The sequence below is a fragment of the Bos taurus genome, chromosome 10 (genome assembly GCF_002263795.3).
Source record: "Bos taurus isolate L1 Dominette 01449 registration number 42190680 breed Hereford chromosome 10, ARS-UCD2.0, whole genome shotgun sequence".
Lineage (NCBI taxonomy): Eukaryota > Metazoa > Chordata > Mammalia > Artiodactyla > Bovidae > Bos > Bos taurus.
In genome coordinates, this window is record NC_037337.1 from 43,488,697 (window position 1) to 43,514,497 (window position 25,801).

Sequence of the window (25,801 nt, forward strand, 5' to 3'; positions counted from 1 at the left end):
ATGGAAGGGATTCCCCAATTGTATTAAAAAACTAAATAAGGAATTTAAAAGTATAAAGTTAATAGAATAAAATACTGGAGAATATCGTCCTGAACCAGTGTGAAGAAACATTTATTCACTAAGACTCCCCCAGCAAAAAATGTGGTGAAAAATTGATGGATATTACTATATCAGAATAGAGTATTTCTGTTTATCGGAAGACTCTAAACAAAGTGACTCGATTGGTAGAAGGTACTAACAGTGTCAAAAGTCAACAATGGATTAATGTATAGAATGTGCAAGGAAGTACTGCAGTTAAGAATTGGATGACCATCAAAAACTGGCAAAGGAACCAATACACACCTATGCTGCTGCTGCTGCTGCTGAGTCGATTCAGTCGTGTCCAACTCTGTGCGACCCCATAGATGGCAGCCCACCAGGTTCCCCCGTCCCTGGGATTCTCCAGGCAAGAACACTGGAGGAGGTTGCCATTTCCTTCTCCAATGCATGAAAGTGAAAAGTGAAAGTGAAGTCATTCAGTAGTGTCGACTCTTCACGACCCCATGGACTGTAGCCCACCAGGCTCCTCTGTCCATGGGATTGTCCAGGCAAGAGTACTGGAGTGGGTTGCCATTGCCTTCTCCAGAGATGGACTATTCCTATGGGTTTGCAAACAGTCAGACATGACTGAGCAACTTTCACTTTCAAATAAGCCATGGACTTTGAGTGATTATGATAGCAGTGTAGTTTTATTCTTGGTTAAAAAAAAAAAGATACTATTCTGGTGAATAATGTTTATAGTAGGAGAGGCTATGCATGTGTCAGGGCAGGTGGTATATTTATGGCAAATCTTTGTACCTTTCTCTCAGTTTTACTATTCTAAAAAAAGTCTTAAAAAATCCTAAACAATTAAAAAATGATAAACTGAACTTAATTTAAAAGTTAGGCTGTTAAAGGAAACCTGAATGACTAACACATTTTCTAAGGAATGTTAAGTCTTATTGATAATCAGTTAAAAATTAAAATGAGATACCACTTTTACACTCATTAGATAGGCAAAATGTGGAATATGGGGATAAATACCAAATGATTGCTAGAATTTGGATAAACGGGAACACTCAGACCCTATTGGTTAATAAGTGCAGCTTGTAGCAGCCATTCTGTGGAATAGGGCAAATATATAAGGATACTCATTGTAGCATTCATAGATCCTTAGTAGCAGGAAGTTGTAGCCAGCACAGGTGTCCATCACTTGAAGAACGGATACATAAAATAGGTTGAAAGACATACTCTGAAATATTTTTCAACATCCAAAGGCAATGAACCTGAAGTATAAGTAACATGACTAAAGTATTAAAATTTATATTAAATTAGTAGAGGGAAAGTTCGAGTTCTATAACATGATACTATTTGTGATTATTTAAAACTTCTTCATATGCAAAATAATTTATGTTAGAGTGAGTGTGGTTGAGAGCAGACAGTTGATGGGAGTGGGAATCTGGGGAAAATATGATAAAGTAAAACAAAAAAAGGGACCTTTGTATGGAAAGATGTTGGTATGCTGTGAGTGAAGGAGGGTGAGTCTCTCCTCTGAGATCTGGAGAAGCAGGTGGGGAGAGGAGTTGAGATAGAATGAAATGAATCTCTGCTTACAGTCTCCTGTGTGGTTTATAATACCTATTAGACTCTGTTGTCTTTTTAAAAATAATTTTTCACGTTAATAGTTGAAGTATTGTATAATAATTGGGCTATTTGCTTTCATTTTTCTCTTCTCTGAACTTGCTACCTCAGAACTCATTGGCATATATTGGGCAGTTCAGTTCAGTTCAGTTCAGTCGCTCAGTCGTGTCCGACTCTTTGCGACCCCATGAATCGCAGCATGCCAGGCCTCCCTGTCCATCACCAACTCCCGGAGTTCACTCAGACTCACGTCCATCAAGTCGGTGATGCTATCCAGCCAACTCATCCTCTGTCGTCCCTTTTTCCTCCTGCCCCCAATCCCTCCCAGCATCAGAGTCTTTTCCAATGAGTCAACTCTTCGCATGAGGTGGCCAAAGTACTGGAGTTTCAGCTTTAGCATCATTCCTTCCAAAGAAATCCCAGGACTGATCTCCTTTAGAATGGACTGGTTGGATCTCCTTGCAGTCCAAGGGACTCTCAAGAGTCTTCTCCAGCACCACAGTTCAAAAGCATCAATTCTTCAGTGCTCAGCCTGCTTCACGGTCCAACTCTCACATCCATACACGACCACTGGAAAAACCATAGCCTTGACTAGACGGACCTTTGTTGGCAAAGTAATGTCTCTGCTTTTGAATATGCTATCTAGGTTGGTCATAACTTTCCTTCCAAGGAGTAAGCGTCTTTTAATTTCATGGCTGCAGTCACCATCTGCAGTGATTTTGGAGCCCCAAAAAATAAAGTCTGACACTGTTTCCACCATTTCCCCATCTATTTCCCATGAAGTGATGGGACCGGATGCCATGATCTTCGTTTTCTGAATGTTGAGCTTTAAGCCAACTTTTTCACTCCGCTTTCACTTTCTTCAAGAGGCTTTTTAGTTCCTCTTCACTTTCTGCCATAAGGGTGGTGTCTTATATTGGGTAACTCCATAGTAATTCTGGAATGGAGTTTTCAGTCTTACCAGCAGGTGTCACTGCTTCTTATGCTTGGCTAGATAAACTGAAACCAAAAGAAACCAGCCAGTGCTCTGTTGATGGACAGATGGGTGGATAGATCGATAGGCCAACAGGCCTTTGGTAAAACAAAACTAACAAAAAACAATGAATTGAAAACAAACAATAGAAAAAACTTTGAGATTACTACTTGTTTGTAAACTGTTGGCATTACAAAAGAAAAAATTATGATTGAGTCAACATTGACTTCTGAACAGGTTTTGACTTATAAATCTAAGTATCTGAAATTGAAATGAGAAACTCATTAAATAGTAAAAGTGGCTTCCAAAGCTATTTAATAATTTAAGATTAAAGCAACCAAATTCAAACAAAAATATTTATCTCATGAAATTAAAATACAAAATGTAAGTATACTCGAATCACAGAACAACATTTAAGATATCAGCAAAATGATTCACAGTTAAATTAGAAAAAACATAGAAAAAATTCTGAAATAAAATAACTTTTAAATAAAAGTTTAATTCAGCAGTTTTTTTAGCTGGTCACTGTTCCTATCCTCTTCCTCTGAGAAAATAGCAGTTTTACTTGTTTGGATAAAACTGTGGAGAAATTTTAAATACTGCCTGATAAAATAACAGAGAAGGCAATGGCACCCCACTCCAGTACTTTTGCCTGGAAAATCCCATGGACGGGGGAGCCTGGTAGGCTGCAGTCCATGGGGTCGCTACAGTCGGACACGACTGAGCGACTTCACTTTCACTTTTCACTTTCATGCATTGGAGAAAGAAATGGCAACCCACTCCAGTGTTCTTGCCTGGAGAATCCCAGAGACGGAGAAGCCTGGTGGGCTGTCATCTGTGGGGTCGCACAGAGTCGGACACGACTGCAGCGACTTAGCAGCAGCAGCAGCAGATAAAATAAAGTGATGGGCAGTGATATTTTTAAAATAATAATTTATATTAACTAAATTTGACAAATTTAAAATAGAATTCTTAACTCTGAAACAGAATGAAGCTGTAAATAATAAATAAGATCTGTCTTAGGCAGCAATAGAGAGGGCAATTAGCCAATGAAATGAATAGCTGAATTAACAGATTAACTTGATTTTTAAACCAAAAGTCAATTTATACCAAACAAACAAAATATCTATAATTGTATTTTAAAACTATGTTTTTAGAAAGAGAACTAAAAGCTTTTAGAGAACTAAAAGTGGATTCTGTTTAAAAGCAACTTTGAAATGTTAAGCTTAGCCAGTGGTGTGCTGGTTGATGTTTGTAACTGGCTAGAGAGAAGTGGAAGATGGGTCTGATTGTAGCATTTGCTGATTTCTGTGGTGTAAATACTTTTACTGTGACCAATTTCAGGCTACTGACATGCTGTCTCCTGACTTGTAAAATTCCTCAGATTTTAATAAGTCTTCCAAGGGAGCCTATAAAAGCCAGCTGTAGACTATTTAGCACAAGAAGTAAACTCATATTAAGACATAGCATTCTCTGACATGACTTACTTTCCCACTTGTCTTGCTCACTGTGAGCACTTGAATCTTAAGTATAACAGTCCAGCAAGAGCTACCTCATTAATGTAATTGTTCTTTAAAAATAATTAAAATAACTTGGTTCTTTAGCTCCTCTTCCTTAGGACTTCAAGAGGTTTGGTTGAGAATGAATACATTCCCATTAATTTAAACATGTAATACCCATAAATATTTGACAGGGACATTAGAAAATAATTTCCAGTTTTCTGTAAGGACCTGATAAAAAATACCTCATGAGGTGTGGGTAGGAAATTTGTCTGTACTTGGGCCTATGAATTTTTCTTCCTTGGTTATAGGGCACACCAGGTCCCATATAGCTCTACAACGAAATGATTACATCCTTGGGTCAAAATCTCTATTAGGAATTTTTCTGATTGTTAGACATTATTTGAAGTGCACATTAAATGAGCTGTTTACGGACTGTTTTTCAATACCAGGCATGACTGTCTTCCTCTAATGTTCTGTGCTCAGTGGTCAGCCATTAGTTATTTGTTACCCAAGGAAAGGCAGGTTTTCCATTTGTGTGGCTCTCCAGCTTTCTCTGTGTGCTTGTCACTCGTGCCCTCTCAAGTCTGCTGGACTGACATGGTGGAGAGGGTTTTCACTTGTTCTATAATGTCATGATAACAGGAAGTTTGATGTTAGGCCTAAGCTGAAAAGGATTCCCCCTCCAGGCTTCAACAAACAGTACATGAACCATGAACTTCCAGATGTTCAAGCTGGATTTAGAAAAAGGCAGAGGAATCAGAGATCAAATTGCCAACATCTATTGGATCTTCGTAAAAGCAAGAGAGTTGCAGGAAAACATCTACTTTTGCTTTATTGACTATGCAAAACCCTTTGACTGTGTGGATCACAAAAAACTGTGGAAAATTCTCAAAGAGATGGGAATACCAGAAGACCTGACCTGTCTCTTGAGAAATCTGTATGCAGGTCAGGAAGCAACAGAACTGGACATGGAACAACAGCCTGGTTCCAAATCGGGAAAGGAGTACATCAGGGCTGTATATTGTCACCCTGCTTATTTAACTTATATGCAGAGTACATCATGTGAAACACTGGGCTGGATGAAGCACAAGCTGGAATCAAGATTGCCAGGAGAAATATCAATAACCTCAGGTATGCAGATGATACCACCCTTATGGCAGAAAGTGAAGAAGAACTAAATAGCCTCTTGATGAAAATAAAAGAGGAGAGTGGAAAAGTTGGCTTAAAACTCAACATTCAGAAAACCAAGATCATGGGATCCAGTCCCTTCACTTCATGGCAAATAAATGGGGAAGCAATGGAAATAGTGATAGACTATTTTTCTGGGCTCCAAAATCACTGCAGATGGTGATTGCAGCCATGAAATTAAAAGACATTTGCTCCTTGGAAGAAAAACTATGACCAACCTAGACAGCATATTAAAAAGCAGAGACATTAGTTTGCCAACAAAGGTCCATCTAGTCAAGGCTGTGGTTTTTCCAGTGGTCATGTATGGATGTGAGTTGGACTGTGAAGAAAGCTGAGTGCCGAAGAATTGATGCTTTTGAATTGTGGTGTTGAAGAACACTGTTGAGAGTCCCTTGGACTGCAAGGAGATCCAACCAGTCCATTCTAAAGGAGATCGATCCTGGGTGTTCTTTGGAAGGACTGATGCTAAAGCTGAAACTCCAGTACTTTGGCCACCTCATGTGAAGAGTTGACTCATTGGAAAAGACTCTGATGCTGGAGGGGATTGGGCGCAGGAGGAGAAGGGGACGACAGAGGATGAGATGGCTGGATGGCATCGCCAACTCGATGGACGTGAATTTGAGTGAACTCTGAGAGTTGGGGATGGACAGGGAGGCCTGGCGTGCTGCGATTCATGAGGTCCCAAAGAGTTGGACACGACTGAGCGACTAAACTGAACTGAACTGAATGTTATATTATTAAATGTGCCTGTTGGCTACAACAGCTTAGGAGTTTACTGTGTAACCATTTCATGTCCTCTAATTATATAGGCTACAAAGAAATGGAAACATCTCCCAGTTTACTAATGTGTAATCTCAAGGTTCTCTTGAGCCAGTTTTTTAGATATCAGTAATTTCCCAGTGGCATTTCTATGGTGGGTATCTTTGTAAGTAAGTCTACAGGAGCTGACTTTAATCAGTTTAATCTTCAGTAAGTTTAAATATTGATACAAGCCACAATATTCCTGAACCCTAGTCCCTTTAAGCTAAAGCCCTGAATATATCCAGTTATTCCTGAACCTCTCTAGGGCATGATGCCCTGAGATAGATTGGTAAGAGTGCTATCAGTATTTCGGTTGTGTGGCTAATACAGAAGAAACGGATTAATTCATCCCAATTTTCTCCCATAGCATTTTTATTAATCATTTTGGTATGCTTAGAGGCCCATCAATACCCTAAACCTTTGGAATAGATTTGACTCACCACATACCTGTATACACAGATCATAACTAAGATGACAGAGGTGTTTGCTACCTCAGTTGTAGTAATCATTTCACAATATATATTTGTATTGAATAATCACATTGCAGACCTTAAATGTACACAGTGTGTTATATGTCAATTATATCTCACAAAAGCTGGGAAAAAAACAATTTGAATTCTCTTTGTGAAATAAGAGTGGAACTCAATTCTTCATGTTACTTTCAGTGGAGTTGTAATTATAGATACCTCCATTCCAGTTTTAAACTGAAGATTGCTAGAAAATAGCAGTAGAGGAAGCTTATGATAATGTACTATTATATTAGGATAAACCTTCTGTTTCTCACAGTTTTCCTGTCCAAATTGGTCCTACATATGGAAAATCAGGAATTATGCTACAATGGTTTACTTAATTATATTTAAGGACCCTTTATTCCCATGATTTGAGTGTTCCTCTCTGGAATAAAATTTGATAGTGATTTCAGCTACTTCAGATTTTCAAAACAAAACATCCTTGGTCAAATATCTATGATGACTGAAACTGCCAAGTGATACCAGAGAAATCCATGATTTCACTGAGAAAATGAGAAGCTATTATTTGGCTGCTTGGGCTGTAAATGAAAGGAAAAGACATTCTATTGGTGGGGCTGAGGAAAAGGACAGCAGTTTGAGAAAGGTGCCTTATCGCATGTTCTGTCCAGAGAGTGATTTAGGTAATCTGAGAATTGTATGAAATTAGAATAAAATATTCATCTGGCTACTCAGAATTAGGTCAGTGGTATAGAACAGGATTCCCCCAGTGTCCTTATGTAGATTCATAAAATGTCTGGAAGACCTACATAATAATAATAATATTTTATTGAACTCTTATTTTTGTGCCAGGCCCCATGGTCAGTATATTTCTTACATGATTCACATGAATGTTCATTATAGTTATATAAAATAAGTAATGTTGTCACTCCTTCTTTATTCCTTTCTATTTTTTTTTTTTAACTGATGGGGAAACACTGAGGCTTAGAGTAGTTAAGAAACTTGTCCTAGGCCACATGTATCTTTAAGTTGCAGAGCTGGCCTTCAACCTAGGCCACAGGCTCAAAGCCCTTGCATTTCACCACCACCCCTTAATGCCTCTCGTCCTCTTTCTGATGCTAGGTGCTTACTGAACTGTAGCTTGTGGTCTTTTAGTTGAATGTGCAAATCCCATCCCACTAGCTAAATTATAAATATGTTAAGAGCAGGACCTTTGCAGTTAACTTTGTTTAGTCTAGACCACCTATTTTATAGGCTTCCCAGGTGGCTCAGTGATAAAGAATCTGACTCCTAATGCAAGAGACTCAGAAGAGACAGGTTCTATCCTTAAGTTGGGAAAATACCCTGGGGTAGGAAATGGCAACCCACTCTAATATTCTTGCCTGGAAAATTCCAGGGACAGAGGAGCCTAGCAGGCTACCGTCCATGGGGTACCAAAGTGTCAGACATGACTGAGTATATACACACCACCTACTTTATATATAGCAGACATTTAATTAATGCTTGCTAATTATGGCATTGGAAGGAAAGTTATGACCAACCTAGATAGCATATTCAAAAGCAGAGACATTACTTTGCCAACAAAGGTCCGTCTGGTCAAGGCTATGGTTTTTCCTGTGGTCATGTATGGATGTGAGAGTTGGACTGTGAGAAGGCTGAGCGCCAAAGAATTGATGCTTTTGAACTGTGGTGTTAGAGAAGACTCTTGAGAGTCCCTTGGACTGCAAGGAGATCCAACCAGTCCATTCTGAAGGAGATCAGCCCTGGGATTTCTTTGGAAGGAATGATGCTAAAGCTGAAACTCCAGTACTTTGGCCACCTCATGCGAAGAGTTGACTCATTGGAAAAGACTCTGATGCTGGGAGGGATTGGGGGCAGGAGGAGAAGGGGACGACAGAGGATGAGATGGCTGGATGGCATCACTAGTCTGGGTGACCTCTGGGAGTTGGTGATGGACAGGGAGGCCTGGCGTGCTGCAATTCACGGGGTCACAAAGAGTTGGACACGACTGAGCTGAGCTGAACTGAATTATGGCATTATATGCATATTTAGGATTGTATATAGTTTGCATACAAATAAACTTATTGGACCCAAAATTGGAAAACCTGGATTCAAGATTTGGTGTAGCTATTACATATCCTCCCTAGTATTACCTCTTTACATTTTTAAGATAAGACCCATGAACAAACAGTTTAAGTCAAAAATTGATATGAATGTGTCCAAAATGCTTATACTGGGTGTGGCCCCTTCTTGAACTGCAGAAACACAATCATAAAATTCGTTTTCAATGGAAAAAGGTAGTAGGATTTCTGAATTGAAAGTATTACATTGATGGTTTATAATTTAAAAGTCTTTACATTTAATTAGTGAAGACTAACAGAAAAAAGTGAGATGTTCTCAGTTAGCAACAGTTGTATGTGGTATCATCGGATTTAAAGGTGGTCTTAGTGCATAATCTGTAGATGCTTCAAGTAGTTTAGACAAGACTGCAACTGCTCTGAGGCAGGGAGGATAAGCCATGACTACTGGATCAAGAAATAGGCCATAAAAGACATTGAGTCTTGGATGTTGACCATGTTGTTGATTTAATAACTGCCATGACCTAACCTTTTTATATGTATAAAAAATCAAGATTTATGATAATTTGGAAGGGGTTAATCTGGACTCAGGCTCCCCTGGTGGCTCAGTGATAAAGAACCCACCTGCCAATGCAGGAAATGTGGGTTCAGTCCCTGGGCTGGGAAGATCCCCTGGAGAAGAAAATGGCAACCCACTCCAGTATTCTTACTTGGGAAATCCCATGGACAAAGGAGTGTGACGGGGCTACAGTCCTTGGGATCACAAAAGACTCTGACAGGACTTAGCAACTAAACACCACCACCAACAATCTGGACTGTTACAGATTATTCTCTCATTTTTCTGTCTGTATCCGTGGAAACTTTTACTCAAAGAGATTCTTCAGTTTCTTTTTTAATCATGTACAGTGTAGGTATCTTTAGCTAATATGAAACTTTGGTTCTTTCAGCAGATTTTCTGCTTAAAGTATCTATAGGTGTCCCTATACAAAAGCCTGTCTGAAAAGCCAGCCATAAAGTGTAAATTTCTAAGTAGATGATTTCTCTTTCAAGTTTTTTTTTTTCTGATTCCTGTATTTTATGTCTGTTCAGTTCAGTCGCTCAGTCGTGTCCGACTGTTTGCAACCCCATGAACCTCAGCACACCAGGCCTCCCTGTCCATCACCAGCTCCCGGAGTTCACCCAAACCCATTTCCATTGAGTTGGTGATGCCATCCAACCATCTCATCTGCTGTCATCCCGTTCTCCTCTGAGCCCATTTTAAAAAGGGAAGACAATGTTCCCTTTATTTTGGCTATTTAAGTACTGAGAGTATTGTTTGAAATATTCCTGAAGTCTATTTTTAAAGTTTCCTATTGATTCATCCTTGTTTTGTTCACAATTTTTAGTTGATGTCCAATTCATCTCAGAGAAAGTCTTCTGAAATGGCCTTGCATTGTGTTTTTCTATACTTCTTGCCCTTAAAGAGCTATTAAAATTTTTATTCTTATTTTTTTATGATGAGCTGGGATATTTAAATGCTCTCCTGGTCTTTTTACTGCTTTTAACCAATTTTTTCTAACCTAACAATTTTTTTCCAACCTAACAAGAGGGACTAATAATTAAGTGAACTTAGTTGGAAAATAACTGATAATTCAGGGTACTAAGCAACAGGATCCTGAATTCTGCAGCAAATTTCTGTCTTCCTGTGCTAAAAGAAATTCCTTATAACTGAGGCCAGTGTTTAAATTCAACTTCTATACAATAGTCTTCAGATATAGTAGCTTTAAGCAGTTGGGGCAATATGACTACTTCTTTCCTGCAAAAATCACTAAGGAAATGGTTCAGGAGGTCAGAGGAAGAAAAAGAATGTATTGAAGGAGTGAAGTGATTGGTGAAGATAAAACTGAGCAGAGAGAGATACACTGTCAGTAGGGTAAATTTCAGAAGGTTAGAGAGTGAAATTGAGTCTTCCGGAGTCAGCAGTTTGTTTTGAGGCCTCAGTTTACTCATTAAAGGAGCTGACTAATGAGTGTTTTTTGTTTTATCTTCATTTTTATAGAACATCTTATTTTATTATTTGTTTTGACATGTCTGAAGCTTAACACAATGTTATTCTAAATTTTTAAGGGTAATTTATTACTGTAAATGCAAATATTAGGATTGTAATGCAATACAAATAGGAAGCAGAAATTCTTCCAGGAGAAGACTGCAGCTTTGATATACACAAGCGTGTAACAAACAAGTTGCTCAAATTGTGTGCTTATGAAAAGCACCTGGGTCCTCAAGCAAGTGTTAGAACAGTGCTACGTACAGTCAATAATCTGATAGTCATTGATCCTACATTATGGACTAAACAAAGTAATTTGCAAATTGACAAGAATGAGAATGGCCTCTAAGTGTTGTAGAGAACCCAAGGCAAAACTTGACCGACTACTTTTGCATAAATTTGTTCCTGGTTTAACAGACCTCCAACCCTTAGTCTTTGGAGCATCCTGATTAATCTGGTTACTACTTAAGACAGGTCTTTGCCTGTGTTCTTTATAAAGCACTTCCTTATACATTCAGTGACACAAGACAATTCAAGATAAAATACAAGACAATACTTTGTATGAATTTTCAAACAAAAGAAGGAAAAGCAGCAAAAAAAAAAAACAGATTAATGGCAAAAATATTTACTGAATAATATACCTCTAAAACAAAAGTTCTAATAACCTTATACAAAAGTTAGGTATAATTTTTTATTCAATGAGTGCACTTACCAAAAAAAAGGTTGAATTACCCTTTACAGAGACATAGAACTAATGACCCATATAAAGACCCACTGAGTCTTTATAACAAAAATTCTAGGATAACAAATTAATCAGCAGCAAGAGCTCAGTGAAACAAATTAGAACTCAGATTTATCATTGTTGAGGCAGATTCACCTCTAAGTAAATTTCAACAGATGGAATTTGGGAACAGGGAACATGGCAAGTACACATATTAACCTGAGGTTCATAAGGAATACTGCCCAGGGAGGGCGTTCAGAACTATCTCAGTAGGACTTCAGAATTGTTGGAGGATGAGACCTTCACTCAAAACCTGATACGAAAACCAGAGCTGGGTTTATTGGTTAATTTAGTAAAAGAGTTATACTTGGGAGTTTCATTAAGCAAAACAAATGATTATTATGTAGAGTTGGGGGCTTTGTCTTGGATTTTCATGGTTTACAGAGACAAGAATGGGTGGACATCAGTTTTTTAATTATTTTTTTGTTATTGAATACAGAAGCATGTTTTATGCCTGGTTATAGAGGTTAGCAATGGGTTGACATAGCCTCAGTTAGTTTTCTGAGGTGATTCTTCTAATTCTTGACTGACTTTTAAAGCATGAAGCTGTCACTGGTTGGCTTCCAGTGGGCTGTTGGTTGAAGTGAGGTGTTACTTACTTAGAAGGGTTTAAAATGAGTTCCAGTGTTTACTTACTACCTGAAGCTGAAATTAAAACTGAACTTGATTGATTAAATCGGTTAAACCAGTTCAGGTATTCACTGGCTACATTGATTCTAGAACATTTTTTTCCTGGGAGTTTGGGAGTGTTTTCATGTATTTATAATGGATGTGCACATAAATTTAGCATTATAATTCAGATAACATTTTTTCATGTAAGCCTTTTTATACTGACTTAATACATGTATGGATACACTCCACACATTTGTAATATTAATAGCTATGTAATATATTAATATGCCATAATGTATATAACCATTCCCAGTTGTTGAGCATTTGAACTTTTTTCCATTTTTCACTAATAGTGGTGCTATAGCACTCCTTTTGAATGGTCTTCAAAGGAAAATAAACAAAAGTTTCAATGTTTTTCATAATTTTCATCCTATGATCACTTGAAGGATATGCAAAGTGTAGGTCCATCATTTTCCCCAGTTGCCTGACTGAATTTAATTTATTTTTTAAAAGTATGACTTCAGAAATTTTTATCTGAGAAAGTTAGAGTAATCTGTATTCTTGACTTTTTAAATCTAGACCTATATGTATGAACAAATCAAAATTCAGCAGTGTGGAACAATGGATGGATTTTGAAATAAGGACTGAAATTCATAGCATTCCATACAGGATAAACGTAAAGCATATGAATTATTTAGGGAGGGGATGGGGACAGTGGGTGTACTGTAGCTGGCTTATACCACTTTGAGAGCTAACTAGTAAATATTCAGGAGTTACATAAGCCAGTTATTAAACTGTTAGTAGCTTGAAATCAGCTATGGTAGGCACATTTGCACAGCAGAAATTGTCAAATGCCACAAATCAAGGCATGTTGATGTTGTTGGAGAGCCAGTTTATACCAGCGCAGCACTGGATGGGAGCATTAGGGAAGCAACTTAGAATTTGACACTAGAGGTAGGTAGGATATAGGGTACTTATTTAAGAAAATAAGACTTCATCTTTGATCCTATTCTACACATGGTCCTCATTTGATTGACTTGGGAAGATGCCCAGTGAAAAAGACCAAGAAAAGAGACTAAACTCTTCCAAGAAAAATGCAAAATATAGCCAAATCCACATAGTTGGTTTCATTTACACTGATTCATGAACCTCTATTTTGCAAAAGTTGCTTCTTATCTAACCTCTATTTTCAAAGTGCATGTTTTAGGTAGAAATGTTCTAAATACAAATTATCATATTTTGACAAAAATGTTGACAAGAATGAACATCTATCTAAAGATAGTGGACTATTTAAAGATAGTGTATATGGATATTTTTAAATGCTCTCCTCCACAGGAGTCTCTCCTTTCCCCACAAGAATCCACAGGACACACACATACACATGGGGGCGAGGGGGACTTACACTGTAATGAAACAAGAAATATCCATAATTCTAACTAAGACGTGTCCCTGCTTAAGGAAAGAAGATGTGAGCTAAGGATTTTATATCCAGCAAAATTGACTTTCACTTATCAAGGGCACAAAATGTTATTAGCATGTAAGAATACAAAGAATGTTGTTACTATGAGCCCTTAATGAGAAATCTCCTGAAGAATGAGCTTCAGTTAAGCAAAGGTAGCGTAATGCCAAAGCCTTTGACTGTGTGGATCACAATAAACTGTGGAAAATTCTGAAAGAGATAGGAATACCAGACCACCTGATCTGCCTCTTGAGAAATTTATATGCAGGTCAGGAAGCAACAGTTCGAACTGGACATGGAATAACAGACTGGTTCCAAATAAGAAAAGGAGTACATGAAGGCTGTATATTGTCACCTGTTTATTTAACTTATATGCAGAGTACATCATGAGAAACGCTGGGCTGGAAGAAACACAAGCTGGAATCAAGATTGCCAGGAGACATATCAATAACCTCAGATATGCAGATGACACCACCCTTATGGCAGAAAGTGAAGAGGAACTCAAAAGCCTCTTGATGAAAGTGAAAGCGGAGAGTGAAAAAGTTGGCTTAAAGCTCAACATTCAGAAAACGAAGATCATGGCATCTGATCCCATCACTTCATGCGAAATAGATGGGGAAACAGTGGAAATAGTGTCAGACTTTATTTTTCTGGGCTCCAAAATCACTGCAGATGGTGACTGCAGCCATGAAATTAAAAGACGCTTACTCCTTGGAAGGAAAGTTATGACCAACCTAGATAGCATATTCAAAAGCAGAGACTTTACTTTGCCAACAAAGATTTGTCTAGTCAAGGCTATGGTTTTTCCTGTGGTCATGTATGGATGTGAGAGTTGGACTGTGAAGAAGGCTGAGCACCAAAGAATTGATGCTTTTGAACTGTGGTGTTGGAGAAGACTCTTGAGAGTCCCTTGGACTGCAAGGAGATCCAACCAGTTCATTCTGAAGGAGATCAGCCCTGGGATTTCTTTGGAAGGAATGACGCTAAAGCTGAAACTCCAGTACTTTGGCCACCTCATGTGAAGAGTTGACTCATTGGAAAAGACTGATGCTGGGAGGGATTGGGGGCAGGAGGAGAAGGAGACGACAGAGGATGAGATGGCTGGATGGCATCACTGACTCGATGGACGTGAGTCTGGGTGAACTCCGGGAGTTGGTGATGGACAGGGAGGCCTGGTGTGCTACGATTCATGGGGTCGCAAAGAGTCGGACACAACTGAGCGACTGATCTGATCTGATCTGATCTGAACGTAAGTTCACCAAAGGAGAAATAATCATATACTATGTGCCTCCTAATAAAAGAACACTCTGCTTCATAGAGTCTTGCCAAAAAGTAAAACCAGAGTCAGATCACAACTCTGTATCCAGTTGCCAATTTGTAGGAAATTCAGAGGACGAAAGAACATGTTGAACTGCCCTGTGACTATGCAGTCAGCAAGGTTCAGGTTATGGAAATCTCTCCAGGTCAGATTTGTAGGTTCTTCAACAGATAAACTGTAAAGGGAAAGAAAATGGAAAAGCTTAAAAGAGAGTTAAAAGCAATATCAATTTTAATGGGCAAGACTAAAAGGCCCAATTAGAAGCCCAGAGATGTTAACGCTTAGACTTTTAAAGATAGCTAATTTCATTAAAATATTCTAATTTTTCCCTCAAGTTCCTGCATTTTTCCAGATACTAAAATTGAAGTATAAGTTAATCTAACTTATAAAAGAATGCTTTAATGTGTCAGATTGTAAACTATGTTTTCTATACTTAATTTTGAGGCAGTGCAGCAGGAATTTTCCCAAGTTTAAATGCCAGCTCTTCCACTCTGGCCTGTGGCTTTGGGAAAATTACTTGATTAACATCAGGTTGGGGGGGTGAAGGTGATTTTTATATATCTCTTTTAAGACTAATAATAAATTGTAACCTCTCCTGGGGCAGCAGTGCATGAAATACATCATGTGTGTGATTCTGGTGTTGTGCTTGACTTACAATAGGCACTTGATAAAGGAAAGCTGCTCTTACCTTGGTTGCAGTAGGTGTGGAGGGGGGCCCAAGTATTCTGTACTTTTAAAAGCCTCTCAAATGATTCTAATGATTGTTCTAATTAGGGGAACACAGTCCCTGATAAAAATCCTTCTGGATATAAACAAATACTCAGCTTCAGGGATGTTTATCAATGCATTTCTTAGAACAGTACTTAGAAAAACTGGAAAACATCTAGGAGAATGCAAAATAAGTTAGTTCTGTCCATGTGCTAAAATACTATGTGGCCATTAAAATCAAATCAAGTAGCTAACATAGCATTTTGTTCCAGGTACTGTCCGAAATGTCTTCTGTATACTGTTTCATTTAGTAGTCCTGTGAGGCTGGCTCCCTTATTATCTCAATTTAACAGATGAAGAAATATGATATTATAAATAACAAGTTGTGAAGCTGAAATATTTCTAAACTACTAGCAATAAAAAACATTTTTACAATAAAAATTTTGGCCTTGTTAGAGGAAAGACTGAATTAGCTTTCTAACAGAAAATATTTCAAAATTGTCATGTGAAGAAGTGATCAAAAAAAAAAAGTGATCAAAGCATTTGCAGTCAAAAAGTAGGAGAAAAAAGTATTACAAAGGTATGTTAGTTATTTTTCTGGATTTTTACAAATGTATTTGTGGTATTCGTGTTTTAAAATTTGTAATTTGTTATTTTTCTCATTGTAAATAAATATCAACTTTTTAGCCCATTTTTGTACCTTTTTCCTATTGAGCCCTCTCCCCTGCACAGATTGTATAACTTTCAGGCCCCACAAAACCTGGATTCCCGCCCCTCTGCCTACCAGGTATGCGTGATTAGAACCCCCAAAGAAGAGAAGGGGACAGATGTAATAGAGGAAAAATATTTAGACGGATGGAAGGAGAAAACTTTCTTCAAATAAAACTTGAATCTTCATAAAAAGCTTCCTGAAAACTGACAGAGATGCCTCAAACTGGCTGAATGGCACTATGTAACTTTAGTCATTTTGGGGGCAGCTTTCTGTTCACATTCAATGGAAACAGGTAGGATGATCTCAGAGAGGAGTGAATGCTCAGAAACAACTTTCCTAGGTTTTATGTTTGCTTTTTAATTCCTTTATGTGGAGAAGAACACTATTCAGATGGCAATAATATCATTTAATATATTTCAGTAAAAAACAGATGGAGGCAATTTAGAGTTCCTTTATCAATCCTTTGTTCTTATTGTCTCTTAGAGTCTGATATTTCTCGTTCGAGACTGGAGCTTCCCATACGAATTTTCATATGGATCTGACGGTGGCTCCAAATTCTTGGAGAAACGCCTCAAGGTTTGTTAGCTGTCTAGATGCATGACATTTCCCCAACAGTGATCTAAAATTATTTTTGTTGAGTGACTTCTTGAATAGATACTCAATAGCCACAAACTCATTTGACCTTCATAGTATCTCTGTGAACAAACTAAGAGTGATACTTAACAAAATGTCAATTATAATTTTAAATATTATCGATAATTATGATTCAGAAAAAGAGTTCTTTTGTAGCTATCTATAAAACAATGATTTATTCCTAAAGATAAAATCTTTAATTTGAAGAGTTAAATCAGTTGGAGATTGACAGTTCAAATATCTGGATTCATGTTTTAGTAGAGGCTTAAAGTCAATTTAAGAAAATATTTAAGTTTTAAGATCCCCAAAGTCAATCTTAGGACATTTTGCTAGTAGTTCACAGAATGTGATATTAGGAGGAGGCTATTAACTGTCTGTGTCATGACAATTCAATAGTTGAACAGATATCCAAAAAAATACCTAATGAGTAATCAGGAAAAAAATGGAGATTAAAAAAAGAACTCTTGATAATCAGGATCTCTAAGCTTACTTTTTTAGGCTATGGTTATTTTTAGGATAATTTGTACTATTAACTGTCTAATACATAGGAAAAAAGGAGGCAGTTTAGCTTATATGTAAATACCCAACTATCCAGATGTCTTTCTAGAATTTAAATGTATACCTACTAAGTGACAAGAGGCTGTCTTTGAGTACCTCCTGAAAAGAAGGTAGGAATATCTTATGATCTATTCATGTCTTTGTGAATACTTTGAATTAAAATTTGAATTTGTAGGAACTAGCTGGAGTAAAATCCCACTAATTTGTACTAAAAAATTGGAAGGCTCTTCTGAGTAAGAGTAGACATTTGTTAATTATAGTAATAATGCCATATGTATACTATACGTAAATGTGGCTATGTAGCAATTGACCCAAAACTTTTAGTATCAGCCCTGGTCATGTCATTTTTTATCATTGTGACCAGACATAGCAAATATAAATGCCACAGAACTCTTTTGGAGTTCAGTTTGCGTTGAAAGTCATTTAAACTTCAGAATGATTTACTACAGGTCTCAGGGAACCAGCATGAAGAACTACAGAATGTTCGAAAACACATCCATTCCTGTTTCACCAAAATTTCCTGTTTTCTGCTACCTCATCCTGGCCTAAAAGTAGCTACCAATCCAAACTTTGATGGAAAACTGAAAGGTTTGTCTGTCTTTTAGTGAATGTGTTTATGTCACTAAGTCTGATTTTATCCACTGGGCTTATAGCTGCTAGTTTAGTTTGTTCACTGATCTAGGTGTGCTGATTAGAAATTGTCAGGGGGATTGAGAATCCCCAGCTCATGCTAGAGCACCTCCTTGATCTGTGGGGTTCTATGGGTACCAAATATGTACACAGAGAAAATAGACTAAATCCTGCACTCACCTGGGAGCAGTAACCCTCACCCTTTCTCAGAGGTTCCTGCTCACCTCTGCATTGAGAAATGCTCCTTAATATCTTCCTTTTACATTTTCCTTATTTATATTAAAAGGGAAAATAGAAGTCTATATTATTGGAATGTTTGTATTGTTATATAATTAGAGATAGAAAAAAATATTGCATAATACTGAAGTGAAGCTCTTTCAAACTGCTGCTGAAAAATTTAATTATAAATCATTAAAAACTTCACTAATAATGAAAGCATCTTCTGGATGAGGACTAGTTTCTTAAAAAACCAAAAGCCCCAGAGTGTTTTTCAAAGTAATAGTATGTAATCATCTCTTAAACAGAGAGATATGACTAATGTTTTAAGATTCCAAAGCAATTCAAATCGTCTAAAAAAAGAGGGAAGGGGGGCAGCAGGAGGTGGAGGCAGGAGTCTGCAGAAGCAGAAGCTAATCCTTCCTAATAATCATTAGGTCTTTAGATATTTGCTTTGCAGTTAATCCAAGGTAGTACTGATCTCACATGGCCTCAGCCTGCAATGGTTTAGAGTGGGGCTTGGGTTCCCAGCCAGAGGTTGGGCTGGATTGCAGTGGTGAAAGCACCAAATCCTATCCACTAGACCAGTGGTCAGTGACAAAGGCCCTGGGAATTCCCACAAAGACAGAAAGTAGTGAAACGAGGAAAGTATTTATCAAGAAGGGAAAAAAAATACAGTATGTGTGGATGGACACACAAGCAGACTCAGAGGGAGAGTCCCTGAGTTGTACCCTCATGGCAATTTGAATTACTTTTATGGAGCGTTTCTTCCAAGTTTCCTTTGGCCAGTCATTTTGATTTGCCTAGTTCACAGTCCATCTTTCGGAGAAGGCAATGGCACCCCACTCCTGTACTCTTGCCTGGAAAATCCCACGGACAGAGGAGCCTGGTAGGCTGCAGTCCATGGGGTTGCGAACAGTCAGACACGACTGAGTGACTTCCCTTTCACTTTTCACTTTCATGCATTGGAGAAGGAAATGGCAACTCACTCCAGTGTTCTTGCCTGGAGAATCCCAGGGACTGGGGAGCCTGGTGGGCTGTGGTCTATGGGGTCACACAGAGTCGGACACGACTGAATCGACTTAGCAGCAGCAGCAGCAGCAGTCCATCTTTGGTGTACCTCAGGATCCTTCCATATGTGCACACGCATCTCTTAGCCAAGATGGATCCTACTGCAGAGGCATCTGGGTAAAGCATCCCTTGACATTGCTCCTCCTTTCGCCTGCAATTAGCCTTTTCTGCACATGTATGTTCAGGGAGGTCTCCTGACTTCACAAACAAGAAATACCTGGTCTGGGAAAGGCCCAACCTCTTCCCTTAATTGTCCTGCTATTCCTGACTTGGAGTTTCCATCAGTAGGGAATGAATCTCCATTTGCTTTATCCTGGGGGAGGCCTATTTACCTCCTCCTGCTGCTGCTGCTAAGTCGCTTCAGTCGTGTCCGACTCTGTGCGACCCCATAGACAGCAGCCCACCAGGCTCCCTGGTTCCTGGGATTCTCCAGGCAAGAGTACTGGACTGGGGTGCCATCGCCTTCTCCAATCCACCTCCTACCTCAGTACAAAGACATTTCTGACTTTTTTATTTGTAAGCCTAGCATTGAGTACACCACTAAATTCAAACATGTCCTTAATTTACTTTGGCCTTTCTGCATTGTGTCAGGGGTAATGAGACAGTGGCATAACAAGCCTTGCAGCACAGTTGTTCTCAAAGGACTTTAAAATTACTTTTAAAAATGACAGCTGAACAACTTGTGTTCAGTTTTGTGGAACTGGCAAATTCAAAAAGCAAACCAGTTTTTTTTCCCCATGTATCCATAGTGTTTTCTCTCAGATACCTTTTATTTTACCATTGTAGTTAATACAAATTTATCAATTATCAGCAATTGTTCTTATACATGTTTTAAATTGTCTTTTCGTTATACAACAGAAAGACAACTGTAGGCAGGCACATATTAATGCATGGATTTCAAGATTGTATAATTTCACTGTCACTTATGAATTCCAACCCACCAGTGAGCACACAGACCTCTTAATACTGTGCAGTGACCTAATGGCTTCAATGTGTTTTGAATAAATTACATAAAGAGAGGGCTCCCACAAGGCCTTTCTTTCTTCTCTGGGGTTGGAGAGCCATAAGCAGGCAGAGCAGGAGCAGGCCTTCAACAACAGTCCTTTATTGGGACAAAAAAGTACCCTGCCTTGTTCTTTTCCTGTAGTACACAGCTATAGTTCTTAAATTAACAGATATATTTTGCAATGAAAGAATTCAGGGAAAGAGTTTAAGATAAATCATGCAGATATAAATCACAGTCTTAAATAGATTTGTTCCTCATCAAATTTTACTCATAATCTAAACATATATTGACTCACAATTGGTTTACAGTTACCCATGAGTTGCAAGTTTACCAAAGTGGCTAGCCTGAGGGAAAGAGAAATAAAAGGCAGCTTCAGTTAACTGTCAAAAGTTCCATTTTAATGAGGCTACTGCTAAATCCCTCTGTGCACCAAAATGCTCTAGTGTGCCTCAGTGTTTCCTTGGGCAGTTTTGAGTCTGCTGTCTACATCAGTTTTTCATCCCATCCTGAATCTTATAATATGGGGTTATTTCTATCCAGAATGTCTTGTCTTCTGGCCAAGCTGTTCTCCAGAGGGCTGTCATCTGAGTGGTTGCCTCCAGGGGAAAAAACATCTTGAATAAACAATTGTGCAGAAATTATTTGATGATAGTTTCTCACATACTCTTTCGATACACTTACAGAAGTAATTTTCTAACTCATTTATCAATAGTAGTAATTGTTATAATTATCTTTTGTTCATGGTCCCTCACATTATCAAAATTGTTATCCTATCTTACTATTTCCAGTGTTATTTAAAACTTATGCTACTATGATTATATTTAATTGCTATTAGTTGAATCACTTCCCATTTAGGAAATCAAAAGGACCGAAAGCACTGAATCACATTCATTCATGATGCATTTGACCAGTTCTTATCAAGTGCCTACTGAATATGTCCCCTCATATAGCAGATCCAATCTTGTAATTAACAAGGAGTTAACCTTTTTCTGAGGTGGTTCTGTGTTATAATACCACCTGTAGAATGACCAGGTAACCACATCATAAATTGGGGAGCTGCTTCCTTAACAGCTCCAGTTAAGACTTCAGAAAGCATAGCCAAATCCCAGTGCAAGGTTATTATTTTTAAAGATGTATTTCTCATGACTTGTCAGAGTCAAATGATCCTGAAAAAATATCTTCCTTGGTTAGTTTCCACAGCAGTCCTACACCGTAGGTGCATCTGCCATGTGGAATTCTTATAAAGCATGTATCGTGTCCTCAATTGTTACAGATAACTTCTTTGACCTAGATCCTGAATTCCTAGCAAGGTTTTACTCTTGTGACAAAAATTCTTGAAGAAATGATGAAAACATAAATCATTATGAATAATCATCCACCCACACATATTATTGAACACTTGCAGTGAGCCAAGGCTGATGAGCACACCTCCACAAATTGATCTGAACTGGTCTGCAGATGTTCTGGGTCATGTATTTACTTTTCTTCCACTAATATTGTTAGCAAGAGCTCCCACTGGAGTGGGTCGCCATTTCCTTCTCCAAATACAGAGCACAGTTATCAGTAAAAACTGGTACAATGCAAACAAAAAAATAAATTTGAATAAACTCCTGTCCAAGTCCTCATAAAATATGGACACAAATTTCAAAGCTGTACAAAACATGAAGGAAAATATGTTGGAAGAATTTCCAACATCATGCTTATACATGTCATAAAACAGTAAGCAAAAGAAAAGAACCATAAATTCTTATGTAAACTGATATTTCAGTAACAAGCAGGGAACATGCAAAATACAATCATACGGTTTGAGTCTTTATCCTTAAGACCTTAGAAATCACCAATCCCAAAGCCTGAAAACTCAGTGACTCTGCTGAAATTCAGGTTTTTAAAAATCATGGTATCTTTGCTTAGATACCAAGTCTTTGGATATACCAAGTCTCTGCTTTTTACATATGATTTAAAAAATTATTGCTGTGTTCAAGAGTCCTCTGAATATCTGTTTTCTGTGTTACTTTGCTAAATTTGTAATGCTAAGCTTGAACCTAATACTATAAAATGGGTTATGTGTTACCAGTTCAGTTCAGTCGCTCAGTCGTGTCCGACTCTTTGCGACCCCATGAACTGCAGCACACCAGCCCTCCCTGTCCATCACCAACTGCCAGAGTCTACCCAAACCCATCTCCATTGAGTCAGTGATGCCATCCAACCATCTCATCCTCTGTTGTCCCCTTCTCCTGCCCTCAGTCTTTCCCAGCATCAGGGTCTTTTCCAATGAGTCAGTTCTTCGCATCAGGTGGCCAAAGTATTGGAGTTTCAGCTTCAGCATCAGTCCTTCCAGTGAACACCCAGGACTGATCTCCTTTAGGATGGACTGGTTGGATCTCCTTGCAGTCCAAGGGACTCTCAAGAGTCTTATCCAACATCACAGTTCAAAAGCATCAATTCTTTGGTGCTCAGCTTTCTTTATAGTCCAACTCTCACATCCATACATGACTACTGGAAAAACCATAGCCTTGACTAGATGGACCTTTGTGGCAAAGTAATGTCTCTGCTTTTTAATATGCTGTCTAGGTTGGTCATAACTTTCCTTTCAAGGAATAAGCATCTTTTAATTTCATGGCTGCAATCACCATTAGTTGTATTAAATAACTCAGAATACTTCTGACCAGCTAGCTAAAAGGCCTCCATTGCTTTTCTTACGGTTTTGTGTTGTTGAGTTTCACTACTAGAGGAAGCCCTAATTTCACTTCTTTTTGAAGTTGAGTACTAGCTAACACACCTTACACAGTTCCATACATTTTTCATAAGATTGGCACAGTAAACACAGAAAACTTTTGGATATACTTTCTGGAGGGAATACATCTTATAAGACAGTAAATATCTGCCCTTCTTCCATTTATAACTCTCTCTGTATAAAACTGTGAACAAGACTTAAAGGCATCAGAATGCATGACATGGTTATGTGAATAGGGTGTGAAACATTTATGCATCGTTTAATATCAAGAAAGCTATTTTATAGGTGAAAGACAAAATAAATATGTAATTGGAGTGGAGATGAGAAAGACTAGCAATAGGAGTTGGGCAAGGAGTATAGTTCACCCTGAGAAAAGTGGGTTTCAGGAGTAATTTAGATGATCAGAAGGTGAGTGATAGCTTTATCACTGGGGAAAAAATAGAGGTAATTGCCGGATGTTTTATGGTATCCCATGAAAGCCTTTAACAATTTTAAAATAATGATGAATTTTCTTCTACTTTAGAAATAGATGATGAATTCATCAAAAACTTGAAAATCCTCATTCCTTGGCTGCTTAGTCCTGAGAGCCTTGACATTAAAGAGATCAATGGGAACAAAATCACCTGCCGAGGTCTGGTAGAGTACTTCAAGGTATCATTCTTATTTCTAGAGCACTTGTGAGTATTTACATTTGACATGTTTGGGAATGCAGTTCCTACCTAAAACGACAGAAAATTATAGAAATATGGGGGGCAAAGGTATGAGGAATATATACAAATGATTTAAAAAATTATTAGACTCCCAAGAGGAGCTTGCTTTCTGAAATTATTTTTTGAGAAAATTCCTTGAGGTAACTTTACTGTCACCTTTTATCTTGAGGGAAATTATTTCGAAACAGAAATGTATCTAGGAGTTGGAAAAGTCTTGCTTCTCTTTACGGGGAGGAGGTGTTTCCCAGGGTCACATAGTCTTCACTTATGACCTATACTGAATTTTACCTTCATTCTCAAGATTTTCCCTAATGGGTTATACTTTGCCTTCCTACTGGAGAAAATTCTTCTACATTTCCTGCTTTCTTCACCAAGAGCCAATTTGAAATGGAAATATTTTAAATTTGCATTTACCTGTTTACCTCAGATAGCCCCAAACACATTTTTTAAACCAATGCATGTATATAGTAGATTTCGGTTATCAATCTGATTTTTGGATTGATGCTCCAAGGACTAAAATAACAAATTTTTAAATTGATGTTTTGTCATTTCAAATGTGGTTGTATACCTTCTTTGTGATTGTTTATCTTCACCACTCTCAGCAAGAAGTGACAGGTTATCTAAAATTTGAATTCTTGCTGTGCATAAAACACCATGGAGGAGCATAGAATTTTAGTAGGAGACTCAGGGCCCTTGAACAGATCTGTTCCATAAAGCTTTAGGCAGCAGCAGGTACAGATTCCTGTGGGTAACTGAAAACGTTACTCCTAGCAGAGGGATCTGAGAAAGTTTTAAAGGAGGTGAGGTAGGTAAGCCTTTGCAAAGACTGAGATTGGCAAATGTGTGCAAAGGGCTTTTCAGGAAAAAGGAACAAGAACTAATAATAATAAGAGGGAATTAAAAGTATGAGAAAGATAATAGTTCTTGAAACTGTCAAGATCTAACTTTTTTTTGAACTGTCAAGGCGTTAGACCTCAGAATACAATTTAATATAGATATTGAATGGAATTACTTGAACATGAGTCTTTTTCTTTCCTATTTTTTTAGGCTTATATAAAGATCTATCAAGGTGAAGAATTACCACATCCCAAATCCATGTTACAGGTATTTATTCATCAGGAGTCTTGACATTCTAAAACATTCTGTCACTAAAGCTAAGTTAAAGATATGCTCCAATCTGGCTGTCAGAAATCACCATATAAAAATAATGGATGGAGTGATATATCAGATTATTTTTCTATTAACGACTCTCTTGTGCAAGTGATTCATCTAATCACTTTCAGATACACATATAGCACCCTCACTTATGCTGAGATGCAAGAGAGTCTTCATTCTCTTTGTACTAAATTTGTTTAGAAAAGACTCACTGTGGTTTAGATTCATACACGTGACAAGAAAAGCAGGTCCATGTTTTAAACAAGTGGCCTCTACAAATAAACATTCAAGAAAGGAAAAACTTGCTTTTCCCATACTTTTTTTTAAAATTTCTGACTCTTAATGCCTCCTTTATGTTATCAGTGATACACTGTTCTATCAGTAGTAATCTTTAAAGTTGACATAGTTTTATGTATGAGTACATGTGTGCAGTCGTTTCAGTCGTGTCCAACTCTGACCCTGTGGACTACAGCCTGCTGGGCTCCTCTGTCCATGAGATTCTCCAGGCAAGTGGGTTGCTATGCCCTCCTCAAGGGGGTCTCCTGACCCAGGGATCAAACCTGTGTTTCTTATGTCTACCTGCACTGGCAGGCAGGTTCTTTACCACTAGTGCTGCCTGGGAAGCCCATTAGTATATATAAAATGTATATATTATTTCCCATGTGTCTGGATTTATAGATTCTCCCACATACACACACATTTGGTGAAAGGCTTAAAAATATTTTTTAGATGAATAATCTTCCAAATGAAAATTCATTTTTGAACTATGGTTTATTGAGTAAGCTATAGTTTATACATTTTGAA

At 37.9% G+C, this 25,801-nt stretch overlaps 1 protein-coding gene across 2 annotated transcripts in view; it reads left to right on the plus strand.

The window, feature by feature from the left end:
* Positions 1–25,801, plus strand: part of ATL1 (atlastin GTPase 1) — a 74,251-nt gene that overhangs the window by 39,991 nt on the left and 8,459 nt on the right. For both annotated transcript variants that reach the window (XM_059890515.1, NM_001034631.2), the window contains exons 7-10: positions 16,768–16,860; positions 17,925–18,063; positions 23,656–23,783; positions 24,890–24,946. In XM_059890515.1, the coding sequence (XP_059746498.1) occupies positions 16,768–16,860; positions 17,925–18,063; positions 23,656–23,783; positions 24,890–24,946 (417 nt within the window). The remainder of the gene's footprint in view (positions 1–16,767; positions 16,861–17,924; positions 18,064–23,655; positions 23,784–24,889; positions 24,947–25,801) is intronic.